At 45.5% G+C, this 17,181-nt stretch overlaps 1 protein-coding gene across 1 annotated transcript in view; it reads right to left on the bottom strand.

The window, feature by feature from the left end:
* Positions 1-17,181, bottom strand: part of arhgap18 (Rho GTPase activating protein 18) — a 72,813-nt gene that overhangs the window by 5,350 nt on the left and 50,282 nt on the right. Inside the window, exons 8-11 of the mRNA XM_070884442.1 lie at positions 15,337-15,414; positions 11,527-11,686; positions 10,214-10,296; positions 4,146-4,352 (exon numbers count right to left, since the gene is read on the bottom strand). Coding sequence (XP_070740543.1) covers positions 4,146-4,352; positions 10,214-10,296; positions 11,527-11,686; positions 15,337-15,414 — 528 coding nt within the window. The remainder of the gene's footprint in view (positions 1-4,145; positions 4,353-10,213; positions 10,297-11,526; positions 11,687-15,336; positions 15,415-17,181) is intronic.

The following is a 17,181-nucleotide window of genomic DNA, read 5'->3' as shown; positions in this document are numbered from 1 at the left end:
GAAGGGGTTGACTGTGGATGGGCAATGGCAGACATTTAGAGACCGCATGGATGAACTACAACAATTGTACATTCCTGTCTGTCGTAAAAATAAAAAAGGGAAGGTGGCTCAACCGTGGCTATCAAGGGAAATCAGGGATAGCATTAAAGCCAAGGAAGTGGCATACAAATTGGCCAGAAATAGCAGAGAACCCGGGGACTGGGAGAAATTTAGAACTCAGCAGAGGAGGACAAAGGGTTTGATAAGGGCAGGGAAAATGGAGTATGAGAAGAAGCTTGCAGGGAACATTAAGACGGATTGCAAAAGTTTCTATAGATATGTAAAGAGAAAAAGGTTAGTAAAGACAAACGTAGGTCCCCTGCAGTCAGAATCAGGGGAAGTCATAACGAGGAACAAAGAAATGGCGGACCAATTGAACAAGTACTTTGGTTCGGTATTCACTGAGGAGGACACAAACAACCTTCCGGATATAAAAGGGGTCGGAGGGTCTAGTAAGGAGGAGGAACTGAGGGAAATCCTTATTAGTCGGGAAATTGTGTTGGGGAAATTGATGGGATTGAAGGCCGATAAATCCCCAGGGCCTGATGGACTGCATCCCAGAGTACTTAAGGAGGTGGCCTTGGAAATAGTGGATGCATTGACAGTCATTTTCCAACATTCCATTGACTCTGGATCAGTTCCTATGGAGTGGAGGGTAGCCAATGTAACCCCACTTTTTAAAAAAGGAGGGAGAGAGAAAACAGGGAATTACAGACCGGTCAGCCTGACATCGGTAGTGGGTAAAATGATGGAATCAATTATTAAGGATGTCATAGCAGTGCATTTGGAAAGAGGTAATATGATAGGTCCAAGTCAGCATGGATTTGTGAAAGGGAAATCATGCTTGACAAATCTTCTGGAATTTTTTGAGGATGTTTCCAGTAGAGTGAACAAGGGAGAACCAGTTGATGTGGTATATTTGGACTTTCAGAAGGCTTTCGACAAGGTCCCACACAAGAGATTAACATGCAATTAAAGCACATGGGATTGGGGGTAGTGTGCTGACATGGATTGAGAACTGGTTGTCAGACAGGAAGCAAAGAGTAGGAGTAAATGGGGACTTTTCAGAATGGCAGGCAGTGACTAGTGGGGTACCGCAAGGTTCTGTGCTGGGGCCCCAGTTGTTTACACTGTACATTAATGATTTAGACGAGGGGATTAAATGTAGTATCTCCAGATTTGCGGATGACACTAAGTTGGGTGGCAGTGTGAGCTGCAAGGAGGATTCTATGAGGCTGCAGAGCGAGTTGGATAGGTTAGGTGAGTGGGCAAATGCATGGCAGATGAAGTATAATGTGGATAAATGTGAGGTTATCCACTTTGGTGGTAAAAACAGAGAGACAGACTATTATCTGAATGGTGACAGATTAGGAAAAGGGCAGGTGCAAAGAGACCTGGGTGTCATGGTACATCAGTCATTGAAGGTTGGCATGCAGGTACAGCAGGCGGTTAAGAAAGCAAATGGCATGTTGGCCTTCATAGCGAGGGGAATTGAGTACAAGGGCAGGGAGGTGTTGCTACAATTGTACAGGGCCTTGGTGAGGCCACACCTGGAGTATTGTGTACAGTTTTGGTCTCCTAACCTGAGGAAGGACATTCTTGCTATTGAGGGAGTGCAGCGAAGGTTCACCAGACTGATTCCCGGGATGGCGGGACTGACCTATCAAGAAAGACTGGATCAACTGGGCTTGTATTCACTGGAGTTCAGAAGAATGAGAGGGGACCTCATAGAAACGTTTAAAATTCTGACGGGGTTAGACAGGTTAGATGCAGGAAGAATGTTCCCAATGTTGGGGAAGTCCAGAACCAGGGGACACAGTCTAAGGATAAGGGGGAAGCCATTTAGGACCGAGATGAGGAGGAATTTCTTCACCCAGAGAGTGGTGAACCTGTGGAATTCTCTACCACAGAAAGTTGTTGAGGCCAATTCACTAAATATATTCAAAAAGGAGTTAGATGAAGTCCTTACTACTAGGGGAATCAAGGGGTATGGTGAGAAAGCAGGAATGGGGTACTGAAGTTGCATGTTCAGCCATGAACTCATTGAATGGCGGTGTAGGCTAGAAGGGCCGAATGGCCTACTCCTGCACCTATTTTCTATGTTTCTATGTTTCTACTGGTCAGGTGGACAGAGCAGTGACAAATGGAATTTAATTCAGAGAAGTGTGAGGTGATGCACTTTGGGAGGGCTAATAAGGAAAGGGTATACACATTAAGCGGTAGGCCACTTAATAGTGTAGATGAACAAAGGGACCTTGGAGTGCTTGTCCACAGATCCCTGAAAGTAGTAGGCCAGGTGGATAAGGTAGTTAAGAAGGCATACGGAATGCTTGCCTTTATTGGGCGAGGCATAGAATATAAGAGCAGGGAGGTTATGCTTATAATACTTTGGTTATAATACTTTGGTTAGGCCACAGATGGAGTACTGCGTGCAGTTCTGGTCACCATATTATAGGAAGGACGTGATTGCTCTAAAGAGGGTGCAGAGGAGATTTACTAGGATGCTGCCTGGAATGGAGAATCTTAATTATGAGGACAGATTGGATAGGCTGGGTTTGTTCCCATTGGAACAGAGGAGGTTGAGAGGAGACCTCATTGATGTGTACAAAACATTGAGGGGCCTGGACATAGTAGATAGTAAGGGCCTATTTCCATTAGTGGAGGGGTCTATTACGAGGGGGCATAGTTTTAAGGTGGTTAGTGGAAGGTTTAGAGGGGATTTGAGGGGGGGCTTCTTTATGCAGAGGGTTGTGGAGATCTGGAACTCGCTGCCTGGAAGAGTGGTGGATGCAGAAACCCTCACCACTTTTAAGAGATGGTTGGATGGGCACTTAAAGTGCAGTAATCTGCAATGTTACGGACTTACAGCTGGTAATTGGGATTAGACTAGATGACCTTTTGTTGGAAGTTGCAGATATAATGGTAAGTACTGCAGGGAATAAAATATGGCCAGGGTGATATCCTGGACTAGTTTTGATTGCCTGGATGGGTCGGAGAGGAATTTTTCCAGATTTTTTCTCCCTAAATTGGCCTGGGTTTTTATCTGGCCTTTGCCTCTCCCAAGAGATCACATGGCTCTGGTTGGGGTGGAGTGTACAACGTTTCAGTATAAGGGGTGTCGCAGTTGTGTGACGTGGACTGGTTGGGCTAGATGCTCTTTGCCTTTCCTTCATTGTTCATAGGTTTATATATAAACTTTAGGGCTGCTGACCAAGGGCCGTGCGGACACGATGGGCCAAAATGGCCTCCTCCTGTGCTGTAAATTTCCATGTTTCTTTGTTTCTAAAATCATGGGGGGAGTGTTGCAAAACAGGCAGCCCATTTCCTGTGCAGTGGGAACATGTTAAAAGCGACCCCTATATTTTCCCCACTATGCAGCGCTTACCTTTAAGTGGGTACATGGCATTTAATTTGAGCTGCTAGCCAGACATTCCAGATACCGCAAGGCCAAAGGTGTGTTGACAGCTTATGCTCATTGTTCAAATGGCCTGTCCCTGCAAAATTGCACTCAGTGGACTGCAGGCTCGCTGGCAGAGATTTTGACAGAAAAGCAAAATTGGGGTTTTAGAGTGAACGCATAGACATTTCAAATTGCAACTCTCAATTTTTATTGGTCGATGCAAGATGTCATTGTCACTTCTGCATCTAAAATTATACAAACTTAAGAGGAATAATTTTCTGACTTTGTTTCTCCATGCACTGCACAACATTTTCTGAATATTTGGAAATTCTGCACAAGGTGTGCCAGAGTTCTCAATATGCATTCTCGGGTGAGGCTCCTCGCCAGGACGGCAAAGTCGTAACTGTTATGTAATGTAGTGTGTATCGTCCCAGTACCTTAAATGTAAAGTAAGCACTATGCCACACCACAGAGGGCGCTGTGGTGGGAAACCCTGGTAGTACCTGCAACAGGTGCTATATAAGGCTGACCACCACACCTGAGAGGCACTCTGGAGCTGAACAATAAAGGACGAAGGTCACAGCAGTTAGATTTACACCAGACCGTGTGGAGTCAGTGATTTGTGTGCTACATACACCACAGTAACATTACCTCAAAGAAGCTTTGTTTCAAAGGACATGCTTTGCAAACCTGAGAGTGTTCTTACCGTCCAAAGGAGATCTTGGTATTTAATCAAGTAGCGCATTATGTTGCTTGTCCCAGCAGCCATTGCAAACTGTGTCTTTGCACTTGACTTTGAGCAATATCCTTTACACATAAACAGGTTGGGTGCCATGACGACGGAAACGTTGTTTAGTGTCATTTTGTTGCTCTCCCTGTTGTCTATTAATCTCTGAAGAAATTCAAGCAATGCCTGGAAAAGAATATTAATCACATGATCAAAGCCACAGGGTAGTTCTGACCTTACAAGAAACAGTTATCATTTTAGAAAGAAATCAAAAATACATGACAGCGTAATTTTTGGGCAAATTCTGGATGGTTTTCTTTTAGCATATTTAAAGGAGCTTTGCTCAGGAATTTCTGCCTTGTATTCTACAATCTGTGATGTAAACAAGCAATCTGTTCATTACCATTAAATATTTTCTTCTAGATAACTTTACTGCTAGTTTTGTTGACAGTAAACCTGATTTAATCACAAAATCGAAATTTCTTCAGTGTAAATATGGTGGTGTATTTTTAACGGACTTTGAGGTGAGGATTTTTTTCAGCTTTTATTAGTAGAACATCAATGAGCGGCCGACATTAATCCCAAAATGTAGTATATATATATATGTGCTTTTTAAAAGATATACCTGATTGTTGCAACAATGGGTAATCTTATCTGAGCAACTTCTTTAAGGTGTGTCTTCTTCTTTGTCCTCTGTTCCCAGGTCTTATGGATAGTGCAAGCAGCAGTGAGCTTTTTCATTACCTCCTACCGTGCAGGCTTTCCTGCTGTCATCTGCGGAGGGACTCTGAGTGGCAAATAATGCAGTTTTCTGTGTGCTCTTCGCATGCAGCTCAACTTCGCCAGCCATTAAACAGTGGGTTCAGGTGCTGCTGTGTTCCAGCTCTAAGCCCACAGAAGCTGTTTCCTGCCTCCACATTTATTATGGAGCCACTTCTTTTTGAATATGCATTACAAATACTTAACAGCTTTTAAAAAAAAAACGAGAGCAAATTTTGCCTCCATACAAGGTCAGTTATCTGTGCATTTCCCATCATACTTTGTCAGAATCCATTTATTAAAATTAGCATTTACCCGGGTATTTCCAGCTGTGTCAGCACTCACTCAATCGGACAAATGCCAATCCTGCCGTGCCCGGTTATCACTGGGTCTACGGCAGACTGGAAAATCGGGCTAATGATTTCATAAACATGTCTGGCAAGCCTTTTCTAATTTGTTTACAAATACACAATGCAATGGCATGAACACACTGGGGTAGACCATGGCTTTGTGCAATAGTGTGAAACGAGTGATGGCGAGTCAGCAGCCTTACGAGTTGCTCATAGACCCCAGAAACAGCTAGAAGCCTCATAAGCCCATGCAAATTGGAGTCCTGTGAAAGCAATAGGACTTTCTAACTCATAGGCAAGAGTGCTCCCACTGAGCCACAGCTAACATTAAACTTTATTCAGAACCTAGATACACACCACCCACACACACTCACCAACGTAAGCATAAACCGCTAACAAGTCAAGCAGCTTCATTGACTAAACCTAAAATTGTGACTTAACAGCAATCTTACAAAAACATCTCAACTGCACTTGTGTGGCTTTTCTTTTGCACATATCTTATGGACTCCTTGGAGCTGAAATTGTTCTTGTGTGGTAGCGAGTAACTGGGGACAGTGAATCGGTCGCTCTTTTTTTACAACCCGTCTGATTTTCTTTTCATTGCCATCAATAGAAAGGAAAATCGAATGGGTATAAAATACACTGCTGATTCGTTATTATCACTTTTGTGCTGCAGCCCAAGACCAATTTCATCCCCTTTGAATTAGATTGACATTTTGGGCAAGTTATAGGCAATTTTGTGCTCCAGATCTACTTTCATAAGGGGCATGGTTGAAACTGCCTCCTAAACTCATTCTAACCCCTTACAGCTAGCAGAAAAAGAATACTTTCAGCTCTGGGCAATATCCAAATTGAAATCCTAAAGTTGAAAGGTGGTATGCTAACCCATTCTGCCACCTGATACTCTGATGGCTATCAAGCAAATTTATTTTTATATTTGTTCTGGTATGTGGGCATCATTGACAAGGCTAGCATTTATTGCCCATCCCTAATTGCCCTTGAGAAAGTGGTGCCGAGACGCTTTCTTGAACCACTACAGTCTGTTTGCTGTTAGGAACGAAGTTCCAGGATATTGACCCAGTGACAATGAAGGAACAGCAATATGGGCCCAAGTTTCCACAGGATGAAAAACGGGCGCCCCTCCGAGTTGGGCGCCCGTTTTTCGCGCCTAAAACGGCGGCAGAAAAAAAACGCGCTATTCTCGAGCGCTTTGCAGCTCCTTGTCTGTTTGGCGCGGTGCCCAGGGGGGCGGAGCCTACACTCGCGCCGATTTTGTAAGTGGGAGGGGGCGGGTACTATTTAAATTAGTTTTTTTCCTGCCGGCAACGCTGCGCGTGCGCATTGGAGCGTTCGCGCATGCTCAGTGTGAAGGAAACATTGGCACTCGGCCATTTTTGTAGTTCTTTGTAGCTGTTTAATTTTTGAACATTTTTTAATAAAAGCACATTGCCATCAGGTCATCAGCACTGAGGCTACCCTTCTCACTATCTCCTTCCCCTCCCCACCCTCCATGGCAACAAACGGCGGTTTCCTCCCCCTCCCTCCCCTCCGCGGCGGCAACAAACTGCTGTCTCCTTCCCCTCCCTCCCCTCCACGGCAACAAACGGCGGTTTCCTCCCCCTCCCTCCCCTCCGCGGCGGCAACAGACCGCTGTCTCCTTCCCCTCCCTCCCCTCCACGGCAACAAACGGCGGTTTCCTTCCCCACCCCCCGCGGGAACGAACGATGGCTGAAGCACTTTCACACAGGTAGGAAGATGGTTTATTTAATCTTTTCTTTGCTTATAAATGTTTATTCAGGTTGGATTTATTTGTATAATATTTGTAGAAGTATAAATAAGGATTGATTGTAGAATTTAATGACTTCCCTTCCCCCCCACCTCGTTCTGGACGCCTAATTTGTAACCTGCGCCTGATTTTTTTAATGTGTAGAACAGGTTTTTTCAGTTCTACAAAAATCTTCACTTGCTCCATTCTACTTTAGTTTGGAGTACGTTTTCACTGTGGAAACTTTGAAATTAGGCGTCAGTGGCCGGACACGCCCCCTTTTGAAGAAAAAATTCTGTTCCAAAGTAGAACTGTTCTACCTCACTAGAACTGCAGAAAAAAAATGTGGAGAATTGCGATTTCTAAGATAGTCCGTTCTCCACCAGTTGCTCCTAAAAATCAAGCGCGAATCATGTGAAAACTTGGGCCCTATATTTCCAGGTCTCAATGGTGTGTAACTTGGAGGGGAACTTTCAGGTGATGGTGCTCCCATGCACCTGCTGCCCTTGTCCTTCTCGGTGGTAGAGGTCGCGGGTTTGGGAGGTGCTGCCGAAGAAGCCTTGGCGAGTTGCTGCAGTGTATCTTATACATGGTATACACTGCAGCAATGGTGCAATGGAGGGAGTAAATGTTGAAAGTGGTGGATGGGGTGCCAATCAAGTGGGCTGTTTTGTCCTGAATGGTGTCAAGCTTCCTGAGTGTTATTGAAGCTGAACTCATCCAGGCAAGTGGAAAGTATTCCATCACACTCCTGACTTGTGCCTTGTAGATGGTGGAAAGGCTTTGGGGAGTCAGGAGATGAGTCACTTGCCATAGAATACCCAGCCTCTGATCCGCTCTTGTTGCCACAGCATTTATGTGGCTGGTCCAGTTAAGTTTCTGGTCAATGGTGACCCCCAAGATGTTGATGGTGGGGGATTCGGTGATGGTAACGCCGTTGAATGTCAAGGGGTGGTGGTTAGACTCTCACTTGTTGGAGATAGTAATTGCCTGGCACTTATGTGACACGAATGTTACTTGTCACTTATCAGCTGAAGCCTGAATATTCCCAGGGCTTGCTGCATACGGGCGTGGACTCTTCATTTTCTGAAGAGTTGTGAATGGAACTGAACACTGTGCAATCATCTGCGAACATCCCCACTTGGCGATAATTGGCCAGATTGGATTTGTCCTGCTTTTTGTGGACAGGACATACCTGGGCAGTTTTCCACATTGTCGGGTAGATGCTAGTGTTGTAGCTGTACTGAAACAGCTTGGCTAGAGGCGCGGTTAGTTCTGGATCACAAGTCTTCAGCACGACTGCTGAGATGTTGTTAGGTCCCATAACCTTTGCTGCATTCAGTGCGCTCAGACATTTTTTGATATCACATGGAGTAAATCAAATTGGCTGAAGACTGGCTTCTGTGATGATGGGGACTTCAGGGGGAGATTGATATGGATCATCCACTCTGCACTTCAGGCTGAAGATGGTTGGAAACGCTTCAGTCTTTTGCACTCGTGTGCTGGGCTCCGCCATCATTGAGGATGGAGATATTCATGGAGCCTCCACCTCCCGTTGTTTAATTGTCCATCACCATTCACGAATGGATTTGGCAGGACTGCAGAGTTTCAATCTGATCCATTGATTGTGGGATCACTTAACCCTGTCTAGAGCATGCTGCTTCCACTGTTTAGCATGCATGTAGTCCTGTGTTTCAGCTTCCCCATGTTGGCACCTCATTTTAAGGTACACCTGGTGCTGCTCCTGGCATGCTCTTCTACACTCTTCATTGAACCAGGGTCGGTCCCCGGCTTGATGGTAATGGTACAGTGAGGGATATGCTGGACCATGAGGTTACAAATTGTGGTGGAATACAATTCTGCTTCTGCTGATGGCCCACAGCACGTCATGGATGCTGAGTTTTAAGTTGCTAGATCTGTTCTGACTATTTCCCATTTAACACAGTGATAGTGCCACACAAAATGACAGTGGGTGTCCTCAGTGTGAAGACAGGACTTTGTCTGCACAAGGACAGTGCACTGATCACTGCTACCAATGCTGTCATGGGCAGATGCATCTGTGACAGGTATGTTGGTGAGAACGAGGTCAAGTAGGTTTTTCAGGACTTGGCCAGCTCGGTCAGTAGTGGTGCTACTGAGTCACTCTTGGTGATGGACTTTGGAGTCCCCCACCCAGAGTACATTCTGTGCCCTTCCAAGTGGTGTTCAACATGGAGGAGGGTGATAGATGGTAATCAGCAGGAGGTTTCTTTGCCCATACCTGACCTGAAGCCATGAGGTCCGAAGTCTATGTTGAGGACTCCCAGGGCCGCTCGCTCCTGACTGTATACCACTGTGCCCTCACCCCTGGTGAGTCTATCCTGCCAGTGGGAGGAGACTGGGACATTGGCGAGACGGTATGATTCTGTGAGTATGACTATGTCAGGCTATTGCTTGACTAGTCTGTGGGACAGTTCTCCCAATTTTGGCACAAGTCCCCAGATGTGTTTCCTGTGAATGTTGTCATCCAGTGAAGTGTTAGATTGAGGAGAACTTTGCAGAATTGACTGGGCTGGGTGTGCCATCGTCGTGTCCAAAGCCGGTGCCGAGGTTGATGCCAGGTGGTCCATCTGGTTTTATACTGACACTAGCTTTTTATTTCAGATTTAATTAATTAACTGAATTTAAATTCTCCAGTTGCCATGGTGAGATTTGAACTCACATCTCTGGATTATTAGTCCAGACCTCTGGATTACTAGTCCAGTAACATAATCACTATGCTACCATTCCTTTGATCAGAAACATCATATTAATGTTTTATTTTTTATATATAATGTGTATCAATCATAGAATCTAAAAGATGACTCCACAATCTAACACTTCACCAGGTAGCAACATTCACAGGAAGCACATCTCAGGGAATCACAGAATGCACGCTCGATGTACAAGAGTCACGTTCGTGATTTCCTAAGATGTGCAAGAGCCACTCTCTGCTGGAAATCTGAATCACAGAGAAACCCTTTTATTGTTTATGAGCTTGATGCTAAAAATTCCTCAATCCTTCAAAGTGAATAAGAAATTTATGTCAAAATTCTGCACAATAAACATTTTTTATTCACATTTTAATATGCAATTTTGAGGAAAAACCAAAAAACAAAGAAATATGTATGTATAATACAACTGACGATCCGTACCTTCAGTGTGTCTCTATTTTGATCTGGGAGGAGAAGCACCAGCAAGTTCAGAGCCTGTAGCTGAAGTTTTCTACTTGACAGATCTGTCAATCAAATATTTGCGTTTTGTAATTAGAAAGCATCATACTTAAAGAGATCTAAAATCAAAATAGAGTGAATTCCACACAAATGAAGGGGTATAAATTCATCTGGCGGAAATTCATCTGCCCCAACCAAGAAGCCCAAGTCCAGCCCAAGATTGGGCCTCATTAACATTTTACACGCGAGCTCATGCAGCCTGTCACCTCTCCATAGGCAACTTGCGCATACGAACAGCACAAATGCTGGGCTACTTGGCTCACCAGCTGTGGTCTGATGGTAAGTTATGAGAAGGGGTTGGAGAAGGCAAGAAGCAGGGTCGGATGGGGGTGGGGGGAGTGACTGCGATGACTGTAGAGTCAGGGTAGCATTCCTCCTCCTCCTGGTTCCACAGGAAGCGTTTTGTAAAAGTTTGCATTGAAATAACAAACTTTTAGTTGGCAGTTACAGCAACCACTGAAAAATTCTGGTGTCATTTAAATGAGGCCTGGGATTTAAAATAGCCCGGGCTTCATTTCGTGAGCAGTGGGTGAGTTTACAACTCAACTCCCTACCTACCCGCCCCGACTTAGAATCTGGGCCCTACTGTTGGAATGGGTAAGTCGGGGAGACAGAAATAAAGAAGTAGGAAATGGAAGACAAGCACAAACAGGTACAGGAAGCGGACACAATTTTGTGCTCTCCATATTTCATTATAAGCATCTTTTATATATTTACAGTGCATATTGTGGTTGATTCCCCAGTCGGGTGCCTGTGTGTGGAGCAGTGCTTGAAGGAGGTGTTAGTTGGGAAATCGCCGGTCTGTAGCCCATGATTTTAGGTCCATTTAAATGAATGGATGGAAAATTAGGTGCTCCGGGCCCAACATTTCCTCACTGGTGTCCCTGCATTGCTGCACCCTAAGTGTGACATCAAGGAATTAGGTCTATTGAGAATTCGAGTCGGTCTTGCAGGATTTCCTGTCCATTAAAATGCATGTCAGCAATTTACCTTTTTATTTTCTAGCTTGTGTATCATTAGCATATATCCCCACAAATATACATTCTTTCAGACAAAAATCATTTGATAATATAGAAATATTATCATATTTCCAGATTTAGAGTATTTTTACATTAAATTCTTGAATGGCCACTGCACAGAAAATGTAATGATATGGATGTATATCATTCACACAAGAGGAATTGCATTTCCATTTTTATTATGAATGCTAGTCAAACAAAAGATCAGTAACTTACTTTGTACAGCTAGGAAGGCATCAAGGTACTCAAGAGTGACGAGTGGATGTGGCAGCTCTCTTACAAAGAGCTTCAGTATACTTGCTGCATCATGCTGACGTACATTTTCCCAGTTCAAGGTTCCTTCGTAGAACTTTGCTTCTAGCTCCTCACATAGACTCTTAAAACATGCGGGAAAGTAAAGATTAACGCATCACTTTCATTAATAACATGAGTATAACGTTAGTTAACATCTGAAAACCAAGTCCTGCATGCTCTCTTTACATGGGGAATGGTCACTCACTTCCCATGTGTACATTTTGTTAAGGGTCATAGAGGTAACCTGTTTGTCTGTACGAATTATCAGAGCCACTGTGCAAATTCACTGAATTGTCTTCACATGGCTCACTCTGGGTATCATCGACACTGAAATAAGAGCCCCAATTTTAATATGATTGACTACCTAAGCACAGCGATAAATGGGCCTGCCCAATTTCTCCGCACAACAAGGCCTATTTAAAGTGGGAGTGCAGCTTCTAAAGTTAGGTTGCATTCCCTTCTGAAAGAGTTCATTGGAACTGCATGGATACAATTATCTTCACAGCGATGCGTCGCAGAGCTGTCCCATAGATTTCAGATGTTTCCATGGAGGTCCTTGTGGAGGAGGTCAAGGTAAGGAGGGAGGCACTGTCCCCAAGCACCCCCAGATGCAGGAGCAACCCCAGGGCCGCCATCCAGCAGGTCTGGATAGTGGTGGCTGATGGGCTCACACTACAGGATGTACTTCAATGGCCTCACAAGACAAGCAAGGGTGCATAATTCATCTCTCCAACCCCTTTACAACATCTGCCAACACTCCTTTTACCCCATTCCCCACCACTCTCAACAATTCTCTCCCCTCAATCACATCCTTCAACATACAATCATTCCAAACACACTCATCTCTTCTTTTTTTTTTTACATTACACCACCTCCAGGGACACTGCAGTCGGCCCTCACAAAAGAAGTCAGTGTCACCAGCCTTTGCAGCTTTGGTGGAAGCTCAAATGGTTGCCATGCAGGCTCTGAGCTCCACCTTGGAGAGATGTGTATCCACCTTGGATAGATTCGCAGACCGTTAGATAGGGGCTTTCAAGGAGTCCTCTGCAGTCTGATCTCCTGGAGATCAGTGGAAGTGATGAGCCCCAATCCCTCGGGGGTGGCAGTGGCACAATGGGAGCAGTACCTGTTTGACTCTCTCAGGAGGTCAGCACATCTACAATTCTATGATCTATGTACCTGCGGCTGAGTGCCCCATTAAATACTGAATCAATGGCTGAGAGACCAATCTTGCTAGGTTTTACTGGTTGGGGTGTGGCGCTGGGCGGGACTTCTATGTTTTCATGTTAAAATAGCGTCATGTTGCTAATAGCATTATAGGATGTGCATATAGTCATAGGAACATCGGAACAGGAGCAGGCCATTTAGCCCCTCGAGCCTGTTCTGCCATTTAATTAGATCATGGCTGATCTGTGTCTCAAATACATTATTTTGCATTTACGCCATATCACTTAATATCCTTACCTAACAAATATCTATCGAGCTCAGTTTGAAAGTTTCAACTGACGCAGCACCTACAACCTTTAGGGAAAGAGCGTTCCAGATTTCCACTATGCTTTGTGTGAAGAATTTCATCATGATTTCATTCCTGAATGGCCTGGCTTTAACATTAAGATTATGCCCCCTATTCATGAAGCTCCTGCAGGTGTCTTGGCCAACTAAAATAACTGCGCAGTTAAAATGGCGACCACCGGGAATGCAGCGATAACAAAGCAGTAAATATCCTGCAACGATTTTAGCCACCCACCTACTCTGTCTCACTAAGCAGACAGCGTTAAAAAATCATCTCCAAGGTTTCTCAGCTTCTGATTTGTGCACATACAGCAAAGATGGCTATATAGTGATACTTCAAGTGTAAATTAAATAAATTATATTTAGAAGATCTCCTTGTTAGAAGTACCGCAGATTCAGTCGTTTACTATATCCTTTCAGTTTGTGTGCCTGCAGGTAATCTTCTTTCAGTAAATATAATGGGCCTGAAATTCAGTACCGCTGGAAAGCTGGTGCTCCCCCACCTTTTTGTGGGCATTAGCACCAACATTTTTTCGTGGCTGGGCCACCCCTTTATTCAGCTCCAAAAGTGAACAAATGGGTTCCAGCACTAATGAATCCTTCCAAAGTGGATTTTTCAGCGGTGTGGCTGTCTTAGTTTGAGCGTTATCACCACTGAGAAATTCAGCATGCAGGTAAGGGTTTCTAACAAGCTAGCTGCTCCCTGGCCTTTTTAAAGCCCAAGGTTTTCAGCAAGGCCCAGAGAGGGGAAGGAGTTTGGAAGGAGTCTGGAACGATGGCTGGTGTAAGAGGTGCAAGGAGAGTCAACAGGTTCACTGATATGGAGCTGGAGACACTGATGGATGGTGTGGAGGACAGAAGAAGAATACTGTTTCCTGACATGGGGAGACCTGGCAGACCGCCAGTATATAATGCATGGAGGGAGATTGCAGGGGAGGTGTCAGGCATCTCCATATATGTGAGGACGCACCCCCCAGGAGGGTGCTGGCCAGTCTGCACCTGGCCCTCCCAGGGTGGTGATGGGTCGACGCCTCCTAGCTCTAGGGTGATGGGAATCCTCCTCCTCCTCAGGTGGTATTGCTGGCTTGACCTCCAGCGGCGGTCACCTCATGATGGCCAGGTTGTGCAGCATGCAGCAGACCACGATGATTATGGAGACCCGTTGAGGAGAGTACTTCAAGGTGCCACCAGAGCGGTCCAGGCACCGGAACCTCTGCTTAAAGATGCCTATGCACTGCTCGATGATGCACTTGGTGGCACAATGAGCGTTATTGTATGCATGCTCTGGCGCTGTCCTGGGGTGTTGCAGTGGAGTGAGCAGCCAAGTGGACAGAGGATATCCCTTGTCCCCAAGCAGCCAACCGCAATCCTGATTCGGGCTGGTGAAGATGGTGGGCACACTGGTCTGGCACAGAATGAACGAATCATGGCTGCTGCCTCCCTTGCCCGCTGCCTCTCTACACGGTGCTGATGGCGATGCCTTCTCCTGCGTGCCGCCCTGCTTCTGACCCGGTGTACCAGGTGTCGCCCTCCCAACACTCCTCCCATCCTCAGGGTGAACCCTGCCAAGCAGGTCTCCGCACCCACAATCCTCCATTAAAGAGTCGGACCTGAAAGTTGTACAAAAGTACAGGGGTATGTGCAAACCTCTGAGCAGCACTCAGCAGGTTTAATGGAGCCAAAACAATTAATAAGACTATATGACAAGCTAAATACTGCAGATGATGGAATATGAATAAAAACACTAAAACTTAATAAAACTATATGAAAAGCTAAATACGGCAGATGATGGAATATGACATAAAACACTAAAATTAATAAAACTATTTCCCTACCAAAGGGCCCCGATCGCGGCAACACTCCAGCGGTGTCGCATTTGAGTACCGACTCGAATACTTTGTGGGGGCACTGCCTGAAGAAGTCCTACCTTTTTGTAGGTGAATTTTCCTGTCCTGACCACTTTCCAGCGACCCGCACACTGTAGAGATCACTGCAGAAAATCTTCCTTTACTGTGGCTTCACCCCGCCGTTTCCAGCGGAAGTGCGCACCGCTCAAATGTCCCCCCACCCCACCCCACTCCCCCGAGCTGAATATGGCTCGGGGAGGGAAAATCACCTGACCGCGGCAGCCGATCAATTTTTTCGATCGGCTGCCCAAACCCCGCGGTATCCTTCCTTTCGGGGATGGTGAATTTTGGCCCCAAGTTCTTCTAAAAATACCTTAATTCTTGATGCAAGTCCAGGTATTCGTAGAATCCCTTCTGTGTTCAACCCCTCTTCCTCTATGTGGGAAATAAGCTGAAAATATATTTGAAATCTCATTTTAGCAAATCTGTATCACATCAACCAAAATATCTAAATCAAGGAGAAGACAAATTGGCAACTGCAGAGAAAGTCACAGAGAAATTCTGAGCAATTAGTTATCTATAAAAAGGTTTATTTTTATAGAACTCACCCAAGTACAATGGAGCTATGGATCCATTAAGATGAAAGATTTTATATCTATTTGCCAAATTCAAATAGTAGGCTTAATGTTGTACCAGTCTGAAGTAACATGGACACCCCAAGGAACCTCAGCCAGTGCACTCTCCAAAGATAAAAACAATATATGATTAAGCTCTCAGTTGCTGAGATACTACACTAAAACATGAGGGCCCGAAATTGCCCTCCTCCCAAAATGGGGTGGTTGCATCACCATTGGCCATCCATTACCACCGATATGATTGTGGTGGTAATAAGATCAAAAGTGTCCTTTTTTTGGTTATAAATGGAGTGGAGTCTTAATTCCCGGTGGTAATGGATATTTTCAGTGGTGTGGCTGTGATGTGGTGATTGCACTGTGAAATTCCCCACTTATCCAGTTGATGCAAACCATCATGCACATGATGCAGCTGCTCCCTGGTCTTCTTAAAGGGCAGGTTTTGCAGCTGTGTCTTCAGTTCATCTTGACCTTTCTTTGCACAGGATGGCTGCTGCCCTGGAATGCTCTCATGTACTCTGGGCAACAGGGCACAGAGCCTCTGACTGCTTTCATCTCTACTGACTTCCAGCGTGTGGCTGCTGTCATGCAATGTCAGCTGGAGGCTAAGCGACATTGCGGCTGTGTCCACGATGGTCCACCGGAGGCCTAAGGGTTCCACCACACCCCGCCGACCTGTGATCCAGCAGCTTGGTGGGGGAGGTGCAGCTAGGTCCATGCAGCAGAGCTGGTCTCCAGTTGTCTTGGGTAATCCTTGCCACTGGACCAAGACCTAGCTCTGTCAAGCCCGTGTGGTGGCTGGTGTGCAACGGCCACCACACGTTAAAAAAAATCCACACACAGGCATCTTCCACACTTGAGGATGTAATTCGGGTTCTTCTTTCGAAACACCTGTGAACTCATCCTTTTTTTTTTGTCGTGGAAACAAGTCATCCTCGTTTCGAGGGACTGCCTATGATGATGATGGTGGGGAGGTGGGGTGTGGTATACTGTAAGGATAGGTCTATGTAAGAGGGGTAAGAAGGAGTTGGATAAGGGTGATAATGGATAATGTAAGTGTTTTTGAGACCCATTGTTTGGGTTGTAATAAATCTTTATTTAGTGTTTGTAATTTGTGATCAGGTCTCTCATGATAGTGCGTGGGAATAATGTGTGAGAGAGCTTATAGGTTGGGCAATGGAAATCGCCAGATGCAGGCTTAAGTAGAATCTCAGTCTACGCAGGCTCTGATCATCACTCATAACCGTGTATGCCAATTTTTGGCGGAAAACCCTTCCGCGATATGCCCTCTCCTGTGCGGCCGTCTTGCTATGTGAGGTGGCTCATTAGCTGCTCCCTGCTGCTGTTGTGCCTCCTCCAACTCTGCAGGGCATGCTGCCCAGCACCTGGCTCCTCTGCAGGCTGCCTCCTGGGCTGCTTGCCCATTATCTGCTGGAGGGGGTCATCGAATCTGACTCTCCTCCTTGGGGGAAGCCCTTGCTGAGTGGCTTCATGTGCCAGCTCTCTTGCTTGCCTTCTGTGGCCGTCTACCTGACCCTCTCCATCGTGCTCCACAATGATGCCTGCGGCACACATAATGTGTAGAA

The sequence above is a fragment of the Pristiophorus japonicus genome, chromosome 7 (genome assembly GCF_044704955.1).
Source record: "Pristiophorus japonicus isolate sPriJap1 chromosome 7, sPriJap1.hap1, whole genome shotgun sequence".
In the NCBI taxonomy this organism is placed as follows: Eukaryota; Metazoa; Chordata; class Chondrichthyes; family Pristiophoridae; genus Pristiophorus; species Pristiophorus japonicus.
The sequence above is the reverse complement of the archived record's forward strand: the minus strand, read 5'-3'. Positions and strand labels throughout refer to the sequence as shown.